The sequence below is a fragment of the Oryctolagus cuniculus genome, chromosome 12 (genome assembly GCF_051225735.1).
Source record: "Oryctolagus cuniculus isolate XC-2025 breed Fujian yellow rabbit chromosome 12, ASM5122573v1, whole genome shotgun sequence".
In the NCBI taxonomy this organism is placed as follows: Eukaryota; Metazoa; Chordata; class Mammalia; order Lagomorpha; family Leporidae; genus Oryctolagus; species Oryctolagus cuniculus.
Window position 1 is genome coordinate 99594607 of NC_142878.1, and position 24223 is coordinate 99618829.

General features: G+C 61.6%; 1 protein-coding gene across 2 annotated transcripts; it reads right to left on the reverse strand.

Moving 5' to 3' along the window:
• Positions 1-1930: 1930 nt before the first annotated feature.
• Positions 1931-23597, reverse strand: ANPEP (alanyl aminopeptidase, membrane). 2 transcript variants are annotated; one of them, XM_070053247.2, is made up of 21 exons: positions 23491-23597; positions 15628-16431; positions 15121-15263; positions 14901-15037; positions 14505-14631; positions 14264-14418; positions 13917-14030; positions 13664-13807; positions 13481-13546; positions 13322-13387; positions 12363-12538; positions 12197-12276; positions 11536-11672; positions 11383-11438; positions 10864-11011; positions 6972-7063; positions 6083-6193; positions 5042-5209; positions 4396-4536; positions 4091-4172; positions 1931-2512 (listed from the first exon to the last, which is right to left on the reverse strand). In XM_070053247.2, exons 2-21 carry the CDS (start codon positions 16230-16232, stop codon positions 2360-2362), a joined length of 2901 nt encoding a protein of 966 aa, XP_069909348.2. In that variant the 5' UTR covers positions 16233-16431; positions 23491-23597; the 3' UTR covers positions 1931-2359.
• Positions 23598-24223: the final 626 nt, after the last annotated feature.

Sequence of the window (24223 nt, forward strand, 5' to 3'; positions counted from 1 at the left end):
GAGAGAAGGGCAGGGAGGAGGCCCCACGCAGACTCCGTGTGACCTGAGTGGCAGCCATTGCCTGCCAGGTGCCCGTGACACCAGGCAGGTCCTTCCCTACAGCCTCGGGCGCTTACCTCCTGATGGACAAGGCTCAGGAGGCCCTGACTCTTCTTTTTTTAAAGACTCATTTGAAGGCAGAGTGACGGGAGGAGGAAAAGAGAGACAGCTTCCGCCTGCTGGTTCACTCCCCAGATGGCCACAATGGCCAGGGCAGGTCGAGGCTGAAGCCAGGGGCCAGCAAACTCCCTCTGTGTCTCTCACGTGCATGACAGGGCCCCAAGCACGTGGGCCATCTTTTGCTGCTTTTCTCAGGTTATTAGCAGGGAGCTGGATCCAAAGAGGAGCAGCTGGGACTCGAACCGGTGTCCGTGTGGGATGCTGGCACTGCAGATAGAGGCTTAGCCCACTACGCCACAGTGCTGGCCCTAAGCCTCAGTGAGATGGAGGTCGTGATAGAGCCTACCGAGCTGTCAGGTGGCCCAAGCAGGCACTCAGTGACGAGCGGCTGAGCAGAGGCAGCCGGCCTAGGGGACGCCTGGCCCTGTGGTTGCCAAACCTGGCCTCTGGACAGCTCACCAGCTCTCCTCGGCGTGTCCCTGGCTGCACCCTGGGGGTGCTGCTCTAGCTACACCTCGGTTAGTGCCTGCCCGGGGAGGGAGAGGAGCTGACACACCAAGCCCCATGTGACCAGTCCACCTGCACTTCCTGGGGACCCCAGCCACTGTCCCCCAGAGATCAGACACTCACAGAACACAAGGCTGCCGCTAAGAGGTCTTGCTGGCTTTGCATTTGCAGAAAGCCTGGCTCAGCCTGGGCACGTTCCCAGGTCCCCAGAGGAGCCCCCAGCAGGCTCTGGCTGCTCCCAGGGGCAGATGGGATATGGGGTCGGCAGCCTGAGTTCTTGTTGGTTCTGCTCTGTGACTTGCGCCGGGCCCTGCAGCCAGCCTTGGAAGCTGTCAGGCCGTGTCAGCATCAGCGTGGATGTCACAGACCCTGTCCCAGCTGCAAATGGGGGCTGGGCTTCCGGCCAGGAGGGGCAGGCAGCAGGGGGCCAAGCCACCCGGGTCTGTGAACCTGCGATAAAGCTTGCCCTTATCTCTGGGAGCTACTGAAGACAGGATGAGAAAACAGGGACCCAAGATGGTGAGGCCAGCTCCTCCCCTGGCCAGTCCCAGAAGGTCAAGTGCCAGCCATGGCCGCTGGGTACTGGCGACAGGAAGGGCTGGCGCAGAGGGGAGGGGCTGGAGGGCTTAATCTGGGGCTGCCCCAGGAGCCTCCGGGTCGGTGTCACCGGGCTGGCCTCAGCCCCTGGGCCCGCCCTCCCCTTTGATGTGCAGATGGGGTCAGGGAGTGCTGGCCAGCTCCTCCCCAGGTGGGGCCGCCTTGGTCTGGAGATGGGGCTCTCCTCACCAGCCCAACAGCTTGCTCCCTGCCTCCTGGGCCTAAGAATCAGCGGCTGAGCAGGCCTGGGAGCCCCGGCTCGACCCTTCCCCCTACTGTAGCTGCTGTGTGGAAGAGGAGCAGTTAGCATCCTGCTCTCTTGCCTCGTGTGAAGACCGGTGGTTTCTGGGAAAGCCCTCCCTCCCCTCTGCCAGGACCTGCTCTGTGCCTGGCCCAGGACTCACTACCCACGTGGGAGCCACTGCGTCCACAGCTGTGAGCCCTCCACCAGCTCTCAGCACCTTGAACTTGTCACAGGCGTTGAGAGTGCAATGATGGCTGCAGGCAGACAGGGCCGCCCAGGTGCACAAGTCCTGTACAAGGGCCGGGGCAGGTGCCTCTCCCATCTGTGCTCCCGGGGGACCCCAATCCCAGCGTTCCCCCTGCACCCCAGCTCCCCTCTGCCCTGGCCTCTCCAGGCGTTGCACTCACACAGCTTTCACGAAGCTCATTTAGAAATACTTTATTTACATTTGTTCTTATAAAAAAAAAAAATACAGATTTGATGTCCTGTTGATTCCTCAGGTTGGGGGTCTTTATGGGAAGGTGGGGGAGGGTGCAGGCGGCCCCCTCAAGGCCGTCCTTTTTCCAGTGAGGGCTTCTGCCCACCTGGCCCTGGACTGGGCTTCCCTGAGATCAGTTACCCGGGGCCTGGCGTCTGTGCTGGGCCCCAGGTGAGATTGACACTAGGGGCAGGGGCTTGGGAGGCGCTCGGGACGGCCTGGCCGGCCCCACGGGCAGAGCAGGAAGGCTTGGGCTGGAGACTTGGTCCTGGAAGGGAGGACACAGTGCCTCAGGCCCTGGGAACAGAGCCGCTGCCTTGGCACACGTGGGCGGGTCCTGGGCGTGGGGGCCAGGCGACAAGAAGGACCTGGGACTAGGCGCTGTTTGCCGTGAACCACGCGAGCACCGCCTCCTTGTTCTCCTGCACCCACTTGATGTTGGCTCTCGTCTGCTCCAGGGCCTGCTCCAGGGCCCGGGTGCCCGAGCCGAAGCCTGTGTCCAGGTTGTTCAGTCTGAATTGCTCCAGCTGCCGGCAAGACGAGGGTCTCAGCTTCTCTCAGCTCCCCTCCCTGCCCCAGCTCCCCCTCCAGCCCCCACCCCGGGGCCCTGAGACAGGGGGAGACAGTGATTCACCAGTCCCTGGGCAAAGCCCACATCTACCCTCTGGATGCGAAATAGCCCTGGGAGGCCCGGAAAGTGTCATGGGTCATTGGCTTGGGTCAGCTTTGAACTGGATTATAATCTCAGTGCAATCCAGACAGGAAAGAAGGGGCAGCCTGCGGCACTGGTATCACAGCACTGGTTCAAGTCCCCGCAGCTCCACTTCTAGTCCAGCTCCTTGCTAGCGTGCCTGGGAAAGCAGTGAAGGAGGGCCCAAGTGCTTGGGGCCCTGCCTCCATGTAGGAGACCCAGATGGAATTCCAGGCTCCTGGCTTCAGGCTGGCCCAGTCCCTAACTGCTGCAGTCATTTGGGGAGTGCAGCAGCAAATGAAGAGTCTCTCTCTCTCTGCCTTTCAAATAATAAATAAATAAAATGTTTTTAAAAACCATTATGATAGCACTTCCTACCTACCAGGATGTCAATACTCAAAAAAGACAAAGAAAAAGAAGCCCAGTGTTGACAGAACATGGAGGGCCCGGCCTCTGCACACACAGGGCAGGCATGCTTTGGAGAACATCGTGGTGGTTCCTCAAGAAGTTCAACAGAGTCACCAAATACACCCAGGAGGAACGAGCACATGTGTTTGCAAAAAAAAAAAAAAAAACAAAAAAAACAAAAAACAACAACAACAAAACACAAAACTGTGTGAACGGTCCCAGCAACACTATCCGTAACAGCCAAGAAAGGGCAGTGGCCCAGGTGTCATTTTCTGCTGCACAGACGAAACGCGCATCGTCTGGCCATAAAAAGGAATGGCAAGGGGCTGGCGCTGCGGCGCAGCAGGTAAAGCCACCGCCTGCAGTACCGGCATCCCGAATGGGCACCAGTTCGAGTTCCAGCTGCCCCACTTCCGATCCGGCTCCTTGCTCATGTGCCTGGGAAGGCCCAAGTGCTTGGGGTCCCTGCCACCCACATGGGAGACCAGAATGGGGCTCCAACCTCCAGGCTCCTGGCTTTGGCCTGGCCCAGCTGTGGCTGTTTAGGCCATCTGGGAAGTTAACCAGTAGATGGAAGAGCTTTCTGTCTGTCTGTCTAACTCTGCCTTTCAAATAAATAAACTTAAAGAAAAAAAATGACAATAAGGAATTGCCCATTTTCTTGGATTTGCTAATGACTGTGACTGTGCAGTCTTTATAGATAAAATCAATTATCTGTGATGTGTTTTGAAATTACCTATCCCAAAAGAATGTTGGCAAGATGTTGGTAATTTTTAAACCTGGATCATGGCTCTGTAGAGGTTCACCCTAGGTTCCCCTACCTCCAAATTCCACAATGAATTTTTCTGATGAGAGTGGCAGCATTGACCAGGGCAGGCTACTCGGCCTCCTCCTCCAGGCTGGAGGCCAGGTCGCGCAGAGACGCACGGAGCCCATGCTCAGCCAGGGCTGGGTGGCAGCTGTCCCCTGGGACTGGGAGGGGGCCCGGGAGAGGCCGGCATCTCACCTGCTGCAGCTCGTACTCAGTGGAGAACCGGCGGGTCACTGCCCGGATGAGATTGGCAAAGGAGAAGGAGCCGCCACCAAAACTGCAGGGCACGGAGAGAGGAGCCGTGAGGGGCCCGGCCCAGCAGGTGCACGGGCCTCCAGGGCGGGTGCCTGCAGGGGTCCCGGCTCTCCCCATGTTCCAAGGACTCTCCCATCAGCCCCATCAGCACACCTCGTCTTCCCACGCCTGCTGCCAACCCTAGCCCTCAAGCTCGGCTAATCTTCAACCAGCCCGAGGCCCCCGCCCCCACCCCCCAGACTCACTCCTCAAAGAGCTTCTTCCAGTTGCTCTGGACAAAGTCCCAGACCAGGGTCTGCCCGATCACGTTGCTGGCGATGCTGTTGATGGTGGAGGTGGCGTCCTGCCTCCGGATGTAGTCGGGGTTCAGGGTGTAGCTCAGGTACCTGGCAGGGGAGGGTGCTGGCTGCAGGACCACTGGCAGGGCTGTGGCCCTGCGGGTCGGGAGGGAAGCCAGGCCCACAGGGACCCGGCTGTGTGCCCACACAGGCCCTCTTCCCGCATCCTCTCAACATCCCCTTGGCGTGCAGAGGACCGAGGGGCCTCTTGTCCCACCTCCCCCAGAAGAAGGGAGCTGAGTGGAGGCAGCAAGGTTGCAGGGTCCCTGGCTATGCCGAGTGTCACGGGGCTTGAAGGCTGCATATGCAGAGGGACTCAGGGCCCAGGACACAGCCCCAGACCCGGGGCTGTCACTGCTGAAACCTTAAGGTCTTTGGGCAAAGTAGTTTTGCTTCTTCTCACCTCAGTGTGCTCATCTGTAAAATGGGAACACCCTCCCCTCTCCCCGGCCATACAGGGGTGCAGGGATCGCCTGTGTGAGGCAGGTGGAGCCCAGCGGCTGCTGCTCGGGTGGGAAAGGCCTCAGCCAGGCCGCCCTGCCCAGAGCCTCACCTGTTCAGGATCCACACCTCGTTGCTGCAGGCCAGGGCCGACCGCAGCTTGTCGGCCTCGTTCACCAGGGTGGCGTTGCGGAACTGCTCCCAGGCGAAGTCCCACTCCCTCTCGCCGCCCAGGGCGATGGCGTTGCAGTAGACGGTGGTGCGCAGGTTGGGGTGGATCCTGGGGGGGGGGGGTGCGGCTGTCAGGTGTGGGGCAGCAGCATCAGGGAGAGGGGGGCAAGGGGCTGCTGAGACCAGGGCTGGGGGCCGCAGGCGGGGCAGAGACTGGCGGAGGAGGCATGGGGAGACTGACGGGGGAGGCATGGGGAGACTGACGGAGGAGGCATGGGGAGACTGACGGGGGAGGCATGGGGAGACTGATGGAGGAGGCATGGGGAGGCTGAAGGGGGAGGCACAGGAGAGACTGATGGAGGAGGCATGGGGAGGCTGAAGGGGGAGGCACAGGAGAGACTGATGGAGGAGGCATGGGGAGGCTGAAGGGGGAGGCATGGGGAGACTGATGGAGGAGGCACATGGAGACTGATGGAAGAGGCACAGGGAGATTGATGGGGGAGGCACAGGGAGACTGATGGAGGAGGCATGGGGAGGCTGAAGGGGGAGGCATAGGGAGACTGATGGAGGAGGCACATGGAGACTGATGGAGGAGGCACAGGGAGATTGATGGGGGAGGCACAGGGAGACTGATGGAGGAGGCACGGGGAGACTGATGAGGGAGGCATGGGAAGACTGACGGGGGAGGCACAGGGGGACTGATGGAGGAGGCACATGGAGACTGATGGGGGAGGCACAGGAAGACTGACAGGGGAGGCACAGGGAGACTGATGGAGGAGGCACGGGGAGACTGACGGGGGAGGCATGGGAAGACTGATGGAGGAGGCATGGGGAGACTAACGGGGGGAGGCATGGGGAGACTGATGGAGGAGGCATAGGGAGACTGATGGAGGAGGCACATGGAGACTGACGGGGGAGGCACAGGGAGACTGATGGAGGAGTCACAGGAGGACTGACGGGAGAGGCACGGGGAGACGCTCACGGGTTATTACTGGGGTCGTCCATCCATTGCTTGAAGAGGTCGGAGACCAGGGTCTCACACTCCTGAATCCCATTGGAGCAGGCGGTGCTGATGGCGTTAATCTCATTGTACCTGCCCCAGGGGTGGCGCGTGGTTAGCACCCTTGGTCCAGGCTCTGGCCGAGATGTACCCCAGCTCCAGGTCAGGCTTGGGTCTGAGACTCTGGCCCGCTCAGCCTAGTTTCCTTGGGCCCCAAAGCAGCCCAGGAGGCTGGAGGGGCCAGTGCAGGCTCAGGCCTCAGCCTTAACCCCTGGGAGCTGTGTGACCTCCAGCTGCTGGGGTGCCCTGCTTCAGGGTGGGCTTCTGTATGAAAAGGTTTTGGCTCATGCAGCGCCTCCCGGCAGGGCCCCTGCTCCAAGGGAGATGGGGAAGGCCCTCTTTCAGCCCAGCCAGGCATTGAAAGCTCAGGAGAACATGGCCGGGGGTCACCATGACCTTTGAGATCCATGGGGCAGGGGCAGCGCTGTGGTACAGTGGGTTAATGCCCTGGCCTGCAGTGCTGGCATCCCATATGGGCGCTGGTTCAATTCCCAGCTGCTCTACTTCCGATCCAGCTCTCTGCTACGGCCTGGGAAAGCAGTGGAAGATGGCCCAAGCCCTTGGGCCCCTGCGCCTGCGTGGGAGACCCGGAAGAAGCTCCTGGGTCCTGGCTGCAAATCGGTGCAGCTCTGGGCCATTGCAGCCAACTGGGGAGTGAACCAGAGGATGGAAGACCTCTCTCTCTCTCTCTCTCTCTCTCTCTCTCTCTCCCTCTCTCTCTCTGCCTCTCCTCTCTCTGTGTAACTCTGACTTTCAAATAAATAAATAAATCTTAAAAAGAGAGAGAGAGATCCATGGGGGTCTCACTCACTGGTCCATCAGGGTGTCCGGGCGCCGCGTCCAGTCGTTGGTAATATTTTTGAAGTGCTCGAAGAGCGGGCGGACCTGCTTGCTCAGGTAGTTCTGCAGAAGGAGCACAGGACACGGTTTCACAGACCCACGCCGCGCGGCTGGGAGGAGGCGCCAGGCCCGAGCTGAGCCGTTCTCTCTCTCTGAAGCTTCCAGCAGTGGCGGGCATTTGGCACGGTGGTTCATTCACCACTCGGGGACTCCTGCATCCCAGGCCCCAGTGCCTGCGTGCAAATCCTAGCTCCGATCCTGCTAATGGCCAGCCTGGGGGGCAGCGGGGAGGGCTCAATGCCTTGCCGCCCTGTCCCCCATATGGGAGAGCCCTGGATTCTGTTCCCACCTCCTGACTGCAGCCAGCCCAGCCCAGCCCAGCCCAGCCCAGCCCAGCTCCAGCACTTGTGGGCATTTGAGGAGGGAGCCAGCAGGTGGGAGATCTCTCTCTTGGTCCAGGCATCTCCCACCACCACCAGTGCTGAAAGCCACCACGGGGCATTCAGCAAGCACAGGAGAACAGGGTGGGGGAGAAGGCCCCATGGAGCCCCCCCAACCCCCCGCCACCGTCATTTCCAAGGTGGAGACTTTGCCCCGCTGTCTGCACCTTTTGGTGTCTCGCGTGGACATCTACAATCCTGCCCACGGCCCCTTTCATCTGGCCCCGGAAGGCCAGCCTCGCGCCTCCACGGACCGTGGCTCAGGTTCAGCCTGGCAGACTGGCTCCCGTGCCCGGCTGAACCCGCAACCGCGGGAGAAGGAAGAAACCCCGAGAACGGAAGAGGACACGGTGGCTGGGCGCGCAGAACCAGACTTGGCCACCCAGGAGAATTCACAGCTGGGCACCTGCGGGAGGCGCGCCCAAGGCAAGGGGGCTCGAGAGACAAGGCTCCAAATTAAGGGGCTGGGGTGCAGCCCTTGGCCTGGTAGCTAAGAGCGGTCGGTCGGGACACCATCCCTGTCCTATAGCAGAGGGCCTGGGCTTGAGGCCTGACTCTGCTTCTGGTTCCAGCTTCCTGCGAATGCGCACCCTGGGAGGCAGCAGGTGATGGCTTGTGTCGTTGGGTCCCTGCCCTCGTGTGGGGGACTCTGTTGGAGTTCCAGACTCCTGGCTTTGGCCTTGACCCAGCTCCAGCTGTTTGCAGGCATTTTGGGGAGTGAGCCAGAGGATGGCAAATTTCATTCTCTCTCTGCCTTTTCAGTAAACAAATAAATTCAAAAGAACTTAAGGGATGGGTCTACAGGGGCAAAGGTGAGCCAGGAGTTGCAGGCAGGCAGAGCCAGTCTACGGAGCGAGAAAACTGAACGCCCAAGTCCCCCATGCGCTCAGCAGCCTCCATGGGGGGACTGAACCAGGAAGGGGCCTGGACACAGTGGGAGGGCGGGCTTGGTTCCCACCCCGCAGGGCCACAGGGGCTCCCAGGGTCTGGGGAGCTGCGTGGCCTCGCCAGCAAGTGTGCACCTGCCTAGACTAACTCTGAGGCCGTGAGAGCTGCAGTGACTAACCCCAGCTGGCCCGCCCAGCTTCCGCTCAGGATTGCGTGCGAGCCTTGTGCAGGGGCGCTGCTAATGGATCTAGATCCTTCCAATTTTAGTTCCCCAGGCGCTGCCAAAGAGAGCTCTGCTTCTAATCACGTTTAAGGCCTCGCTCTCAAACTCAAAGGCACAGTGCTGGCCTCCAGCTTGAAAGGAGCCCAAAACAAACAATGCCTCTGGGAGGAAATGCAGAAGGAGAGACACCAGGGCCCGCCAAGTCCCCGAGAGCCGGCGGCAGAGCACGGCCGTGAGACACGCAGGGGCCAAGGCAGGGGGACACGCTGGATCCCCAGCGGTTGAGAGAGACAACTTGGGTGGGGGATGGAGAGGAAGAAGGCTTAAGAAGCCTCGCCCTGAGCAACGGGGTGGCAGGCACCATGTCCGCCCAGGAGGGTGCAAGGAGCAGCCCCCCATGCAGTCCAGGGAGGCGGCGGAGGAAGCTAACGCACAGGGAGACAAGAGCAGAAGAAATTGGCCGAGGGAGCGCCCGGGGCCTCCAGGGCAAGGAAGAAATGTGGCAGAAAGCCCAGGCTCCTGTGCCTACAGCGCCTGGGATCACTCCTCGGGGGGTCCCCGCTGTGGCGGCTCTGGCCACCCCCCGCCGGGATGAAGTGCAATCCTGGTGCCTGCCGTACCATGACCCAGAGACTTCTGCTTGGTCTGACGGGTGGGCGAAACTTGGAGCAGCGTGGTCGCCTAGCTGTTTGCAGCTGAAGGACGAGGCCAGAGCCGCAGCCAAGCCCACCAGGGCTGAGAGGAGAGCCCGGCTGCTCGCGTGCAGAGCCCTCCTCTGGGAGAGGCCCCTGGCCGTGAACACCCGGGGAGGGGGGCACGATGTGCCTACCCAGAAGCCTCTAAGCCCAGTCGCCCTTTCTGGAAGCCGTGCTGCTCTTGAGAGAGAACCCCGGAGAGAGTTCCCTGGGCTTCAGAAACCACAAGGGGCCATGCAGGAGAGGGCACCCCCCGCCCCCCGGAAAAACCTCAAGCTCCCGGATGTCCCCTCCCGCACCTGTCAGTCACAGGTGGGCGGAACTCAGCTCTGTGGCTCAGCTGAGAATTGGGCTCAGTCACAATACCGCAGGGGCTCAGATCCGAGCGCGTGTGCAAAAGCTCACGGGACAGTGGGATGAAAAAGAGAAGTTCATTTTGGTGCAGAAATTTCCTTAAGTCATATATACAGGAGGTCTTTAAAAAGCTCAGGAAAAGGGGGAATTACGAAAAATGATGGCTCTTAACATCCTTTGCACCAAAATAAACTTATTTCATTCCATTTTCCTATGAGCTATGAGTCTTGAAAAAAACTATTTTATTTGAAACACACGCGCACACGCACAAACACACACACACACACAGACCTCCCATCCACTGGTTCACTCCCTAAATTCCCCTAATAGCTGGAGCTGAGCCAGGCCAAAGCCAGGAGTCTGGACTGCATCAGGGTCTCCCACATGGGTGGCAGGGACCCCAGCACTTGGGCCATCACCTGCTGCTTCCCCGGGGTGGGGCACCGCAGCAGGGAGCCGGACCCCCCCCCAGGCACTGGTGGGGAGTGCAGGTTTTGAAGTCCCCTCTCCTTTTATGATTTGAGTTCCTGGGGGGGGGGGGGCGGAACGGCATCGGGGCAAGCAGGTCACAGACTTGGAACTTCCTCCACCAAAGCACCTCGCTCACCACGATTGGCTGTAGATCCTTAATTTTACTTTTTTTTTTTTTTTTCATAAAAAAATTACCTCCTCAAGCACGCTCTGATGGCCCCGTAACATCCCATCACACGGGGGTGCTACCTTAGCCTAACCAATCCCCAGCTGTTGGACACCCCAGTGTTTCCTGGGTTTCTTGTCTGTTTCATGTCTTTGTCAACAGCGCTGCCAGGAACACCCTACCCACTTAACCTCAGCCACAACAAGCTGGCTTCCCTCCCATAAAATTCATCCAGCGCCTCCCCCGGCAGGGAGGGGCCTGCTCCCTGGGCCGAGACGGGGAGGTGGCCAGGCCACACAGCTGTGCAAGGACAGGTCTTCTGTGGCCACCTCCCCTGCACAGGGGCCTTTTCTGGGCCTGCCCAAAGCATTCTCTTCCCGCATTTCAAAGTGGCAAACTCTGCCGCAAGCCGCAGGCGTGCCGTTCCGCCCCGCTCTGCATTAACCACTGCACCTGCTCAGTCCCGTCTCCCTCCACCTCTGCGACCTCTCCCTCCCGCCCCCCTCCATCAGGCCTGCGCTCAGGAAAGGACTTGACCAGGAAATCTTCCCGGCAGCTCCCGATGCTGGGCGCGTGGACACCCTGGGACCCCACCGGGCGGTGCCATACCTTCATGGGGCCCCTACCTTCATGGGGCCGTAGACCTCGGAGCGGTCGAACATGAGCTTGAAGTAGTTCAGGCTGCTCAGGGCCGCCTGCCAGGGCATGTACTCGGTCTCTCGGATCAGGAAGAGGGTGTTATCTAGCGCCAGTGTGACGGGGACTTTTTGGGCACTGGGAAAAAAAAAAAACAGAGGCGCTCAAGTAAGCACGGCCCCCAGCTCAGCCACAGCTGGAAACCCAGTCCAAGCTCTCAAGAATGGGCCTTCCAGGAGCCCGAGGTCCCAGCGAGCCAGCATTTGCCATGGGGAATGCAGCAACCAGGGCCCTCGCTCATTGTACCCATTTTACAGATGAGAAGACCGAGGCTCAAAGAAGTGACCTGACTGTCCCAAGGCCACTCAGCTCACAAGAAAAAGGCTCTGCTATGAACTCCACCCACCCCCTTTCACTTGCGAGCCGAGTGGCATCTGTGAAGTGGGTGTGCTGGGACCGAGGGAGGGAGCCCGGGGAGCCTGCTGCCCTGAGAGGGAACCTGCCGTCACCTGGCCAGGTTGAAGGCGTCGTGGATTATCTGCGCCCGGTTGATGACAGGGATGACCTGCAAGGGAAGCGGAGTGTGTGAGCTCGGGCTGGCCACGGGAGCAAGCGTGCGGCCCTGCAGTCCCGCGGCGCGTCCTGGCGCAGGGGCCACCCACCGAGGGGTTGGTCTGCAGCTGCGTCTGAAGCTTCTTCCAGTTGCCTTCATCGTAGTTCACCTGGTAATACCCCGTCACGTTGAGGTTCGCAAGGATCCAGTTGTTGTCGCCTTCCACTCTAAACAGGGAGTTCTGGGCTGTGGGAGGGACCAGAGCTTTGGAGCAAGGGGCTGCTCAGGCAGCCATGGCCTCCTCTCCGGGCTGCGTTAGCCTGGCTAATGCCCATTCTTCCTGACTAGCTCACCTCCTCCAGGAAGCCTTCCCTGACTACTCTGTGAAACGCAAGTTCCTTCATTCCCAGCCCCCTACCCCAGTAGCCCAATCACAGGCGCTGGATGCTGTTCACTGCTCTCTCCCTCCCTCTCACTGCCAGCCTGGGCCCAGACAGAGTTATTTGGCTGTGACCTTCACTCCCTCATGCCTGGCAGGGTGGGACTGTTGCAACCCTGTGCCAGCCTGTGCCTGAAGACCCAGCCCAGTGTTCTCAGCCCCATTTCACGGATGCTGACATGGCGAGCAGAGAGGGATGGTAGTTTGCCCAGGGTCACACAGCCGGGCAGCAGCAAAGCAGAGGCTGGGACCCTCCCCATGCCCGCACAGCCCCCAGCACGCAGCTGGGAGTGTGGAGTGAGCATCACCCATGAGGACAGGGTAGGGTTACTTTGCTCGACGCCTTCCAGCCAGAATTCCTGCTGCTGCACGCCGTTCCGCATGGACGAGACAGGAACAATCCACAGATAGCTGCAACCAGAGACCGGCAGCGGGCGGTGAGCGCCTGCCCACAGTCTCAGACACCAGGCTTGGCCCCAGGCACCCTGCATGCTCACTTGAAGTCTGACGGGCGAGTGACATTGGACGTGGGGTCCAAGAGGAAGTGATGCTGGGAGATGATCCCGTTGGTTGTGTTCACGGTGACGACCGGGAAGCCCATCTGCAGGATCCAGCGGTCCATGATGTCGCGCACAGAGGCGGGCAGCTGGATCGCCGACTGGCTGTTCACAGCCTGCAGCAGAGCAAAGTGCAAGGCTGTCCCCACCTGCCTGGGGCAGTCCCGGGGGTCCTGGGGGGGAGGCAGCAGCCAGGGTCCTGCTGCAGCTATGCAGGGAGCAGGCCTGAGGGAGGGAGGGGGCAGAGGAGGGGAGGCCAGGCTGGAGATGGCCAGGATGGACCCAGGGCCTGGACAAGACCCTGGCTGCCCCTTGCGGGTGGGACTGGCCATGGGGACTGGCAGGGCAGTGGCCACGGGGAGCAGGGAGTGGAAGGGGGCAGCTGGACTGGAATCTAGTGTTGTGGGGGATGGGTTCTTGCACTGAAAGAGGCCACGACCTCAGCTAAGGAGGCTGGTGTCGGATGGGGGGGCCCACAGGGGGGAGTGTGGACTCCAGCCCCAAGCAGGGTGGGGTCAGGCGGGGTGGCTGCGAGGGCAGACAGGCAGGCAGGTGGGCGTGGTGGGCAAAGGGTTTGGCCACAGACAGGAGCTGGATGGGGCACAGGGCAGCCAGGAGTGCTGAGTCGGGCAAAGACTGGCTCCAAAGTTCTGGGTAGGGGAGGAGGATCCAGGCTCAGGAAGCCCCGGGACTGTGTCCTCCCCACTAAGAGGAAGCTCCTGTCCCTGGAGCCATCAGCACACCCATTGCACAGACGAGCAACCAGGGCTCTCCGGGGCCTGCCCCAGCTGGAAACAGCAGAGCCCAGCACCTTCTCTTACCTGTGCTGCCCCCAGCACTCAGGACAGCCCCCTCACCGCACCCCCGGCTGAAGTCCTCGGGGGCTGGCTGTTACGCACCTGCTGCAGGTGCTCCCACAGGTCCAGGTAGATGGTGTTCTGGTACGCAAAAGTGTGCAGGTAGGACTGTGGGAAGACAGACCGTGTGAGTGCCAAGCTTGGGGTGGGCGGAGAGCCAAGAGAGCCACCCCCAGGTCTGGCCAGGGAATCTGTGCTCACCGCCAGGCCCTCCTTGAACAGGTCCTCGGTCAGGAAGCTGGACAGCATCCTAAGGACAGAGGCGCCCTGCGGAGGCAGCCAGGGAGGGGATGAGGAGGCTGTGGGAGGACCAGGGTGCTGTCCCGCCCGCTGTGCCCCATCTCCCTCCCCGAGCCCATGACCGTGGCAGGGCCGGGGCAGCACCTTGCTGTAGGTGATGGAGTCGAAGAGCTCGCTGATCTGGGCGGGCGTGTTGACCTCGTCGGCGGGGGAGGACAGAGGGTGGGAGGAGGCCAGGGCGTCCACGGCCATCACCGAGTGCAGTTCGTTCAGCACTATGAGGTCTTTCTGCACAATAATCCACCACCTCGGCCATCAGCAGTCTGGCCTGGCGGGTGGGCGTGGTTCCTCCACCTGCCCGCCCCAGCCCCCACCCCCGGAGGTGCAGCTGGCTCACCAGATTCCAGGTGGGCTCTGCGTAGTCAGCACCCAGGTACTCCACGTAGGAGGCGAAGCCTTCGTTCAGCCACAGGTCATTCCACCAGTCCACGGTCACCAGGTTCCCAAACCACTGCCAGAGAAGGGAGTCAGCCCCAAAGCCACGCGCTTCCCCGAGTGGCTGGGACAGCACTGGCCCTGCCCTTGGCCTAGCAGCCACCGGTCCAGGCCCTGGGGGCTTTCCTGGCATCACTGGGACCCCCTCCCTGCTGCCCTGCCAGGGCCCCTCCCTCTGCAGCGGCTCAGGGCAGAGCCTATCACAGCCCCGCCCCCTCCTCTCCCAGCACACCCCAGGATGGGGGCTACCTGGTGGGCCAGCTCGTGGGCAACCACGGTGACCACCCGCTCCTTGTTACTGATGGAGGACACCAGGGGGTCGAAAAGCAGGGCGCTCTCCCGGTAGGTCACCAGGCCCCAGTTCTCCATGGCCCCGGCGTTGAAGTCGGGCAGGCCGATCTGGTCTGGGGAGAGAGGGCATCTCGTGGGCCAACGGCCTCTGGGTGGGGCGCCCCAGCCCCTGCCTCCCTCCTCAAGGCCCCTCACTCACCAGATTTTTCGAGCGGGTAGGGAGTGTTATAATGGTTGGCAAAGAAGTTTAGGATGGGGCCCGTGACATTCAGGGCGTACTGGCCGTGGCCTTCACTGATGGCACTGGGCCGAGCCCAGATCCGGATCTGCAAGGCGGCAGAAAGAGGTCAGAAGCCCCTCTTGGACCGGGGGAAGCCCTCTACGGGCCAGGGCTGGGGCCCATGCAGGTTAGCCGGAGAAGCTGGTGTGGGGGGGTGGTGCCCTGAGGGGCTGTGGCTCCCAGGGAGGGTCTCTGGGGAATAACATTGGTCACAGCCACCACCACGTGTCTGGCAGCGTTCGGGGCTGGGTTCGGACAGTGCCTAAGCATGGAGAAGCTGGAGTGGGGCTGTGCTAGCCGGGGCCCAGGACGTACCTGGACGTTATTGGGTGACTGAGCTTCTATGTTCGTGAACTCACTGACGATGTAGGCCAGCAGGTACGTGGACATCTTGGGGGTGGTGTGGAACTCTGTGACGGTCCAGTTGGGGTCTTCTGGGAGTGCAGTGCTGCCTTTTGGGCACGGAACACAGGAACATGTGGGGACACACGCTCCCTCCCGCCCTGCACCCCGGGGCCCGGGCCGACCCACTCACTTCTGGGAAGCATGTTGGACAGGGCCGTGTAGTCCCTGGGGTGGATGAGCGTGATGTTGAACGTGGCCTTCATCGCCGGCTCATCAAAGCACGGGAAAGATTTCCGGGCATCTGCAGCCTGCATCTGTGTCGTGGCCACCACCCTGTGCAAACCCAGAAGTCAGGGGAGTGTGTGTGCAGGGGTGGGGGAGGGCTTTGCAGAGGAAGGGGTGCTCGGGAGGCCGTTCCAGCCGCATCCCTGCCCTCTCTGCCTCCCGTCCCGCCAGCTGGCTTGGGGGAAGAGACAGGTGCTGCTTCGGGGTTCAGTCTAAGTCTACGCAGGTCCAATCACTGCACTGGCTGGGGAGCTTGGGCACGTGTCTCTCCCATCTGTGCAGGGCACACCTGCGTCTCCTCCCTCCCAGGTGGGCGAGGGCTCCCTTCCACAGCCCCCTCGGAGGGGGGAGTCCTGGGGCTCTGCCTCAGCACCTAGGACCTCCCCGGCAGGCAGCCCCAGCCCCGGCTTACTTTCTGACGTTGCCTTCCATGTACTCGCTGCGGTAGAAGCCCGCCAAGTCGTCGGCCAGCTCGCCTTGGAACTGGGTGTCCATCTCGTACTGGCTGCCCGCCACCAGCTGGCCCTGGAGGTGCACCACCAGGTACTCGGTGAGCTCCACGAGCTCTGTGCTGGCGATGGCAGGGGGCTGGGAGCCCCCCACGCCCCGCAGCACCACCGGGTGCCCCTGTGTGATGGTGTAGTTGAGTTTCTTGCTGTGAATGATGATGACATTGGTGGCCTCCTGGCAGGTGAACCGCACGGTGCTCGAGCCGGTGAAGATGTAGAGGCCTTGGCTGTTGGGACTCAAGTAGGGCCTCAGGACCACGTTGTAGGAGTCAGGGATGAGCGTCTTGGGCAGGCGGTACCGGTTCCATGGCAGGTTCTGGTCCAGGGTGGTGGCCGGGGAGGAGGTGGCAGTGGGGTTTGAGGGGGCCATGCTGGGGCTCTGAGATGTGTTCTTGTTCTTCTCCTGGGCGTACACCACGGACAGGGCCACGATGGTGCACAGGGCGGCCACGCCCAGGAGGATACCCAGGATGCCCAGCGACTTGGAAATGTAGAAGCCCTTGGCCATGGCGAGGCAGGGAGGGAGCTGGGGCAGCTCAGGCCAGGCAGGGACCGGAGCAGCCCGGGGCCAGGCTTATATCCCCCAAGGGGAGGAGCCCCGTGCCTTTCAACTGGGCAAAAATTAACCAAGGCTCAGACAGGCGAAGGTCACTGCACCAGGCAGGGGCTGGTCCAGGCTCGGTGTTGGGAATGTGGCTCAGGGGCGCCTGCTGGGGGCAAACAGTGTCAGGTTACAGGCTGGAGTGGGTGGCTTCGGACCCCAGGGGCAGCTGCAGCGGTAGGATGGGGGTTACAGTCAGGGGGTGGGGAGATGTTTCCCAGGCACCCCAGATGGGACACGCACAGAGCACACAGCCATGGCCAGGGAGTAGCCAGGGGCTCCTGGGCCACAAGGCCCCGCCTCCACCTTGCCAGTCCTTGCCCAGCAGGGACTTCTCCCAGCCCCTGCCCGTCCCAAGTCCTCAATTAGCTCAGAATAAAGCGACTCCGGACTCCACTCTGGGTGATTAGCTCTGCCTTTTCTCTTCCTAAGCCAGGAGGCTGCTGGAAGCTTAACCTCTTCCCAGCCGTGACCTGGCGCAGGTTCCTTTCTCGACCTCTTTCCTCTAATGACAGATTTGCTGGGAAGCCACACTGGACGCCACAGGCAGAGCCCAGCGGCCACTCCCTCCGTCTGACCCACAGCTCGGCCGCTCTTCCCGTGCTCGGGAGATGAGAAGCTCCGAGCTCTCAAAGCGGCACGCCTCCCGCCTCGCGACCCTCACCCTACATCCCCGTCACCCCGTCCCTGTGTACTGCCGCACCTCATCCCACTTCCACTTGGGACCCTCAAACCTGCTCGCCACACACATGAGATCGCTTCGCACCAACGCTTAAAACCTTCCTTTGGCTCTTGGGGACCCAAACCCCTGGTCTAGCAGCGACCAGCCTGCCCGCTCTCCAGCCTCAGGCCCATCACGCTCCCCCGTCACACAGTTCCGGCCACTCCAGCCTTCTACCACAGGGCCTTGGCACATGCTGCTCCTCCTGCCGCCAGAAACACCTTGCCCTGTTCATCCTTCACGTCTCCCTCAGAGAAGCCGCCCTGGGTGCTCGCACCAGGCCAAGCCCCCAGGAGCTCCATCAGCGCCATAACCTTCTCCCTCAAACCCTGGCTCTGAGCACGCTTGGCCGTTTGCTTCTTGTGACGATGACTGGAGGCCTGGACCATAGGCCCTGCAAGCCAGGGTCTTGGCTGTTTCTGGTCACCAGCCCTTGGCACGGTGCCTGGCATGTGGTAGGTGCTGAACATAACATTGGCACTTAGCACTTTTATTTGAGAGACAGAGTCGGGGAGAGAGAGAGAGAGGAGAGAGAGAGAAAGAGAGGAGAGAGAGGAGAGAGAGAAAGAGGGAGAGGAGAGAGAGAGGAGAGAGAGAGAAAGAGAGGAGAGAGAGAGAGGAGAGAGAGAGGAGAGAGAGAGGAGAGGAGAGAGAGAGAGAGGAGAGGGGAGAGAGAGAGAGAGAGAGAGAGAGGAGAGAGAGAGGAGAGAGAGAAAGAGAGGAGAGAGAGGAGAGAGAGAGAGAAAGGGAGAGAGAAAGAGAGAGAGGAGAGAAAGAGAGAGAGGAGAGAGGAGAGAAAGAGAGAGAGGAGAGAGGAGAGAAAGAGAGGAGAGAGAGGAGAGAGAGAGAGGAGAGAGGAGAGAAAGAGAGAAAGAGAGAAAGAGAGAGGAGAGAGAGAGGGGAGAGAGGAGAGAAAGAGAGAGGAGAGAGAGGAGGGAGAGGAGAGAGAGAGAAAGAGAGAGAGGAGAGAGAGAAAGAGAGGAGAGAGAGAAAGAGAGGAGAGAGAGGAGAGAGAGAGAGGAGAGAAAGAGAGAGAGAAAGAGAGGAGAGAAAGAGAGAGAGTAAAGAGAGGAGAGAGAGAAAGAGAGGAGAGAGAGGAGAGAGAGAGAAGAGAGGAGAGAAAGAGAGGAGAGAGGAGAGAGAGGAAAGAGAGAGAAAGAGGAGAGAGGAGAGAAAGAGAGGAGAGAGAGGAGAGGGGGGGAGAGAGAGGAGAGAGAGAGGAGAGAAAGAGAGAGAGGAGAGAGAGAAAGAGAGGAGAGAGAGAAAGAGAGGAGAGAGAGGAGAGAGAGAGAGGAGAGAAAGAGAGAGAGTAAAGAGAGGAGAGAGAGAGAAAGAGAGGAGAGAGAGGAGAGAGAGAAGAGAGGAGAGAAAGAGAGGAGAGAGGAGAGAGAGGAAAGAGAGAGAAAGAGGAGAGAGGAGAGAAAGAGAGGAGAGAGAGGAGAGGGGGGGAGAGAGAGGAGAGAGAGAGGAGAGAAAGAGAGAGAGGAGAGAGAGGAGAGAGAGAAAGAGGAGAGAGAGAGGAGAGATAAAGAGAGAGGAGAGAGAGAGAGGAGAGAAAGAGAGAGAGAAAGAGAGAGAGGAAAGAGAGGAGAGAGAGAAAGAGAGAAAGAGAGGAGAGAGAGGAGAGAGAGAAGAGAGGAGAGAAAGAGGAGAGAAAGAGAGGAGAGAGAGGAAAGAGAGAGAAAGAGGAGAGAGGAGAGAGAGAGAAGAGAGAGGAGAGAGAGAGAAAGAGAGGAGAGAGAGAAAGAGAGGAGAGAGAGAGAACTCCCCTTTGCTAGTTCACTCCCCAGTTGCCCACAACAGCCAGGGCTGGACCAGGTGAGAAGTCAGGACCCTGGAACTCTTATCTGGGTCTCCCACGTTGGGTGCGCATTAGCAGGAAGCTGGAGCAAAAATGGAAGAGCTGGGATTCGAACCAGGCACTCCGGCATGGGGGGTGCAGGTCTCCCAAGCAGCCCAAACTCCCGCCCCATCTGTCAGGGCTGAGTGACAGCGTGGATGGGCGGATGAACCCTGAGTGAGTCCGGGAGAGGGTCCTCGCTGGAGACTGCGGCTTCTGTCTTTTCCCGACCCTGGCCCGCACCTGCCGCATCTCTGAACCCCTGGCCACCCATGGCAGGCAGGCAGGGCCTTGGGGGCTCCCGTGCCTGGCTGCTCCTCGAACACCTCATTCTCTGCCACCCCCATCACCCCGGAGTGGGCACGAGGCCTTGCTGAACAAATGCACGCGCCCGTGGATGGACACGATGATCCATTCATTCAGGTTCAAGTGTGGGAAAGGGGGGTGAGTGACCGCCGCCTCTCACCCTCTCATCCAGGCTCTGCAGACCGGGTTCCCGGGAGAGTCCCAGGCGTGGGTGGGTGCTCAGAGCCTGCAAGTTCTGTGGAAAGCAGCCCCTGGGGCGTGGGCAGAGGCCAGCGGATGCGGTGGCCAACAACCACCGCTCTGCTCAGGCCTGGGCACCAACGGGAAGCCCCCCGGGGTGGGTTCCAGAGGCAACGCTGGCTGCCAGGGCGACATGGCACAGGCTCCCCACCACCCTCCATCAGGGCTAAGCCTGCTGGGGGAGGCCAGCCTGCGGCCCCTGCACCCCGGCTCAGCCTGGGGCCCCCTCCCCACGCCTACAGCAGGGAGCCCCACAAGGCCACGGGGCCTAATCCCTTCCGCAAACAAAGGCAGAGGCTTCAGGCCCGTTGTGGTCTCTTCCTGTTTGCCTTGGACGCAGACCACGGGGCCCAGCTGCCTGGAATCTTTTCTTTTTTGGACAGGGCCTCTGGCCTTCCAGGCTGGCGCAGCAGGCAGCCCGAGGCTGGCGCTGTGGTGAGCGGTCTGGGCTCAGGGCACCACGCCAGCCTGCGCAGGCCCCAGGCTGGCCCCACCCCCTGCCCCCAGCATGCCTCAGCACAGGGACCCTCCTGCTCCCAGCCATCCCCAGCCTCTCAGGGCCTTCAGATGGAAACCCCAGCTCCGGTCTGTGCGGCCTTGGCTCCAGCTGCCAGCATTTCCAGAATCCCGTGGCTTTTGCACACCGCTGTGCCTTGGCTCATCCTGTTCCCTCCCTCCTGTCAAACTCCTACTTGTTCCTCAAAACCCAGCTCTCAACAGGCACGGCAGTGCATCTGGGCCACGCCTCCCCAGCCTCCAACTCACACCTCTATCGCAGAACTTGGGAAGAGGCCAGCTACGCGGTTAGAGGCAACCACGAGGCAGACCCGGGCCCCCAGGGCGGGCTCTGTGGCTCTAGACATAACCTGCACAATGCTTGCCGTGGCCTACAGGTCTGGTGTGCTCCAGCCTCACTACCCTGTGCTCCATGCTCTGACCTCTTCCCCCGTCCCCTCCCAAGCTGGTCCCAGGGACTCGCCTTTTCTCCGTCTACTGCCCACTGGTCCTGTGGGCTGACGTGAGTGGTGCTGCCCAGGGCAGGCCGCCCAGCGCCTGCGCACCAGGCACAGCACCCAGCACACGGGGAAAAGGAGAAATAGTGCGACATGAAAACGAGAGACAGCAGTGAGAGCGGGAATGTGGCCCTGGGCGCACCCCTGCCTGGGCTCCTGCGAGCCCCGGCGAGGCTCCCCATGTTGCCTGCTGATGTTTTTCCTTGGAGCAGTAAGACCTTGACAATGGGGCTGGCGCTGCAATGCAATGGATGAAGCCACTGCCTGTGACCTTGGCCTCCTGCGAGCCCCTTGACAGCACCAGCGGCTCCACTTCTGATGGAGCTCCCCAGTAATGCACCTGGAGAGTGCTTGAGCCCCTTCCGCTCATGTGGGAGATCCGGGTGGATTTCCGGCTCCTGGCTTCAACCTGGGCCATTGCTGCTGTGTGGAGAGTAAGCCAGAGGACAGAAGCACTCTCTCTCCCCCACCCCCGTCACTCTGCCTTTCAAATAAAATACATCTTTTTTTTTAAAGACCATCACATTGTGGTTGAATTATTATTATTATACTTTTTTGGGGGGTATGCATTTCAATTCACTACTATTGGTTTAAAAACTGTTCACCTAGGTAGGCCTTACCATTTTCCTGTAGCTGCTTTGGGGGCCCCTATGCCATTCTGTGTGGCTCTGGGGCCGGCACCACTGTGGCTGCTGGAGCGTGGGCCCAGACCCTCGCCCAGACCCCCGCCCATCCAAACACAGCAGCCTTTCTATGGCTCTTCCTTTGTCCTCGTTCCGGACACAAAAGTGCTTCTAGACTAAAAACCCCAATGTTACAATCCATAAGGGGCCCGCGCTGTGGCACAGTGGGCAGTCGCCGCCTGCAACGCCAGTATCTTGTATGGGCGCCGGTTCCAGTCCCGCTGCTCCTCTCCAGAACCAGCTCCCTGCTAATGCACCTGGGAAAGCAGCGGAAGATGCCCAAGTGCTTGGGCCCCTGCACCCACGAGGGAGACCCGAAGGCAACTCCTGACTCCTGGCTTCAGCCCGGCCCAGCCCTGGCCTTTGGAGGCTGCTTGGTTCTACACGCGCCTTCAGAGATGCCTTCTGTCCCAGCATGAAGACGCTGAGGGCCTGGGCGCGCACGGCCAGTGTCAGGGCCCTCCCCATTCTCACTCCCCGTGTGCCCACCTGCACCTGCGGCTGGGCGGGGCCTCAGGACAACCTGCAGCCCCTTTGTCTGCTCTGAAGGAGCAGCTCGAGGGGCGGGGAAGAGGCTGGGCCCAGCTTGGGACACGGCCCCTCCCCAGCACAGACAGCTGTGTCAGTCTGGGCCCGGGGCCAGCCCCCAGGGCACTTCCTCTGGGAGCCCCTCAGTTGTTGTCCATCCTGTGAGAACTGTAGAAGCCTTGATGGGAAATCGGTTCCCTTCAGCTTCTCCAGCCTAAAACAGAGTGCTCGGGTGGGGTGCAGAGGGGGCCCTTGGGGGAGGGGGCTGCAGATGCTGCCTGGTGGCTCCATCTGTGTAACCCCCCGTGCAGCCCCCAGGTACCCCTCTAGCACTGCCCGTGAGCGCTAAAGCCCACAGGAGGGGACACGCACCCTTTCACGCAGACCAGGACTTGGTGGGGACTGGGGGGCTGGAACTGTTTGGCCAGCAGGGACCCTGGCCCTGCCTCCAAAGGTGTGGCTAGGGCCCCTGCAGGGGCTCTGGGGACAGACACAGGGGGTGGGGCGCAGGCCAGGGAAGGGTGTCCATGCTGCTGTGTGAGCAGCGGGCCACTGTCCATGCCATCCCTCTAGGAGCCTCGAAAAGCCCCCAGCGAGGGGGTCCCAGATCTTTGTCCAAAGCCACAAGCAGAGCAACTGGGCCCAGTGCCCAGGGATCCCCACTGACCTGCTCAGGGGGTCCTGCAGTGAAATTCTGGAAGCAAAAGGGGCTGGAGGACTTGGCTTCGGGAGCTGGCCCCTCCCTCCCCACCCCCAGGAGATGCTGGGGGAATAACAGGAAGGGGACTGAGCTGCCTCCAACTTTCCCATCTGTGAAATGGAAGCATTGGGGCGGCCCCTGTGCTCCTGGGCCAGCCTCAGACTCCAGGGCTCCTCGGGGAGGCGGCTGGAGGTGATGACAGTGGGCTTGGGCCAGCCGGCCAGCAGTGAGCTGGCCCTCCAACTTCCTCCTGGCCAACCCCGGCCACATACATGCCTACGGCCCCTCCTCAAACCCACCAGCCCAGAAGCCACCTTGGCAGGTTTAATTCAACTGAAGCCCAGGGGACTCCGGGGAGGATCCAGGGTCTCAGGGCCAAGCCATGCTGACGGAAGGTGAGGAACCAGTGTTCTGTCCAACCACCCATCCCCACCGCCTGGTTGGTGCCGGCAGCTGGGACCGGTGGAGTAGGAGAAAGAAGACTCAAGTCCCCAGCCCCAGGCCAATGCTGCTTGCACAACTGGGGACTTCAAAGATGGGCAGGGATAAGGCCCCCGCAGGCCCTATTTCGGGGGCGCCCCAGGTGCAATGGGAAAGAGCAAGGGCTTGGAAACCGGCATTTAAACCAAGAGACCCAGTTTTTCAGCGTGCCTGGGATGCAGGGCTTCGCCCACGCAGCAAAAGCCAGGGGCCAGGGACAGCGCCTGCGACCCCAGGCTGCACCCCGGTTCCGGTGGAGGCCGGACGGAGACCCCAAGCAGCCCCTGGAAGGGTCTCTCATCTCGGGCTCCGCCCACCCCCGTCGGCGGCACGCCCAGAGCTGGCCTGGCTGCCCACTGGGATCACCGCCCCCTCCCCAGCCTGGGGCCGCCCCCGGATGGGAGGTCGTCCAGCCTGCGGTGGCGCCCATTTGGCCGTGAGATCCGAGTGGGCGCTGGGCACCGAGAATTCTTGGCTCCCCTCGGCCCTCGGTTTACCCATCTGAGAAGGAAGCGTCCGGCGCAGCTGTCCGGCTCTCTGCTCGCGCTGACTGTCGCGGGCCCTCGGCTCCTGCAGCCCCCGCCCACCCAACGGCCCCGCAGCGCCCCCCCACCCCACCCCGCGCGCCCGCCTCTCCGGCCGCGCCCCACTTGCCTGAGCCGCGCGCTCCTTGGACGCGGGCCGCCCCGCCGCTCCCCGCCTGGACGGGCGCCTCCCGTCCCGTCTTTTTAAAGGGAAGTAACCTGACCCCAGCACCACTCCCCCAGGCTAACCCCGCCTGCCCGCCGCGCCCTCCGGAGCCCCCAGGCCGCTCCCCCGACGGCCCCTCCCGCAAGCCTGGGACCGCTCTGGGGCCCTGGTACCCTCACCCCCAACCCGGCTCTCCCCTCCAGCCCCTGGCCCCGCCCTCCGCATCTGGATCGCATCTGCCGTCGGGGGAGGGGCACAGCTTCGCCCAGGGCGCCCGGCGTCAGCCGCGCACCCCTACCGCTGGGTGCTTTCAGATGCCGGCGGCTGGCCCTGCATGGTGGTCGGGGAGAGGGCGGGGAAGCGCGGGGCTGGCGTCCCAGGTGGCACTTGTGTTCCCAGAGCCGCCACACAGCCACACGGATTCGGCGTGGCACGGTTCTGTAGGTGAGAAGTCCCCAGCGTCCCCCCGCGGGCTCTGGGCGCAGCGTCCAGGGCTGCGCGCAGCCCTTGGCTGGTGGCCCCTTCCTGTCCGCAGGGTTTGTCCTCACTCTGCTCTTGGCCCCTGGCTCTGAGACCACAGAGGAGCGCTTCAGGTCCACCTGCAAGGAACAGACACCGGCCTGGACACCTGGGTGTCTTTTCCGGGAGTGGGCGGCGAGTTCAAGATGACTTCCAGAACCTGCGGTTTCCAAGCAGG

Excerpts from the sequence above, each read along its gene's own strand:
- ANPEP (XM_070053247.2), bottom strand. The coding sequence starts at position 16,232 with ATGGCCAAGGGCTTCTACATTTCCAAGTCGCTGGGCATCCTGGGTATC. Across the intron at positions 13,808-13,916 it reads CAGAGCCCACCTGGAATCTG|AAAGACCTCATAGTGCTGAA; the intron begins GTGAGCCAGCTG and ends ATTATTGTGCAG. Across the intron at positions 11,012-11,382 it reads GACGCCTTCAACCTGGCCAG|TGCCCAAAAAGTCCCCGTCA; the intron begins GTGACGGCAGGT and ends TTTTTTTCCCAG.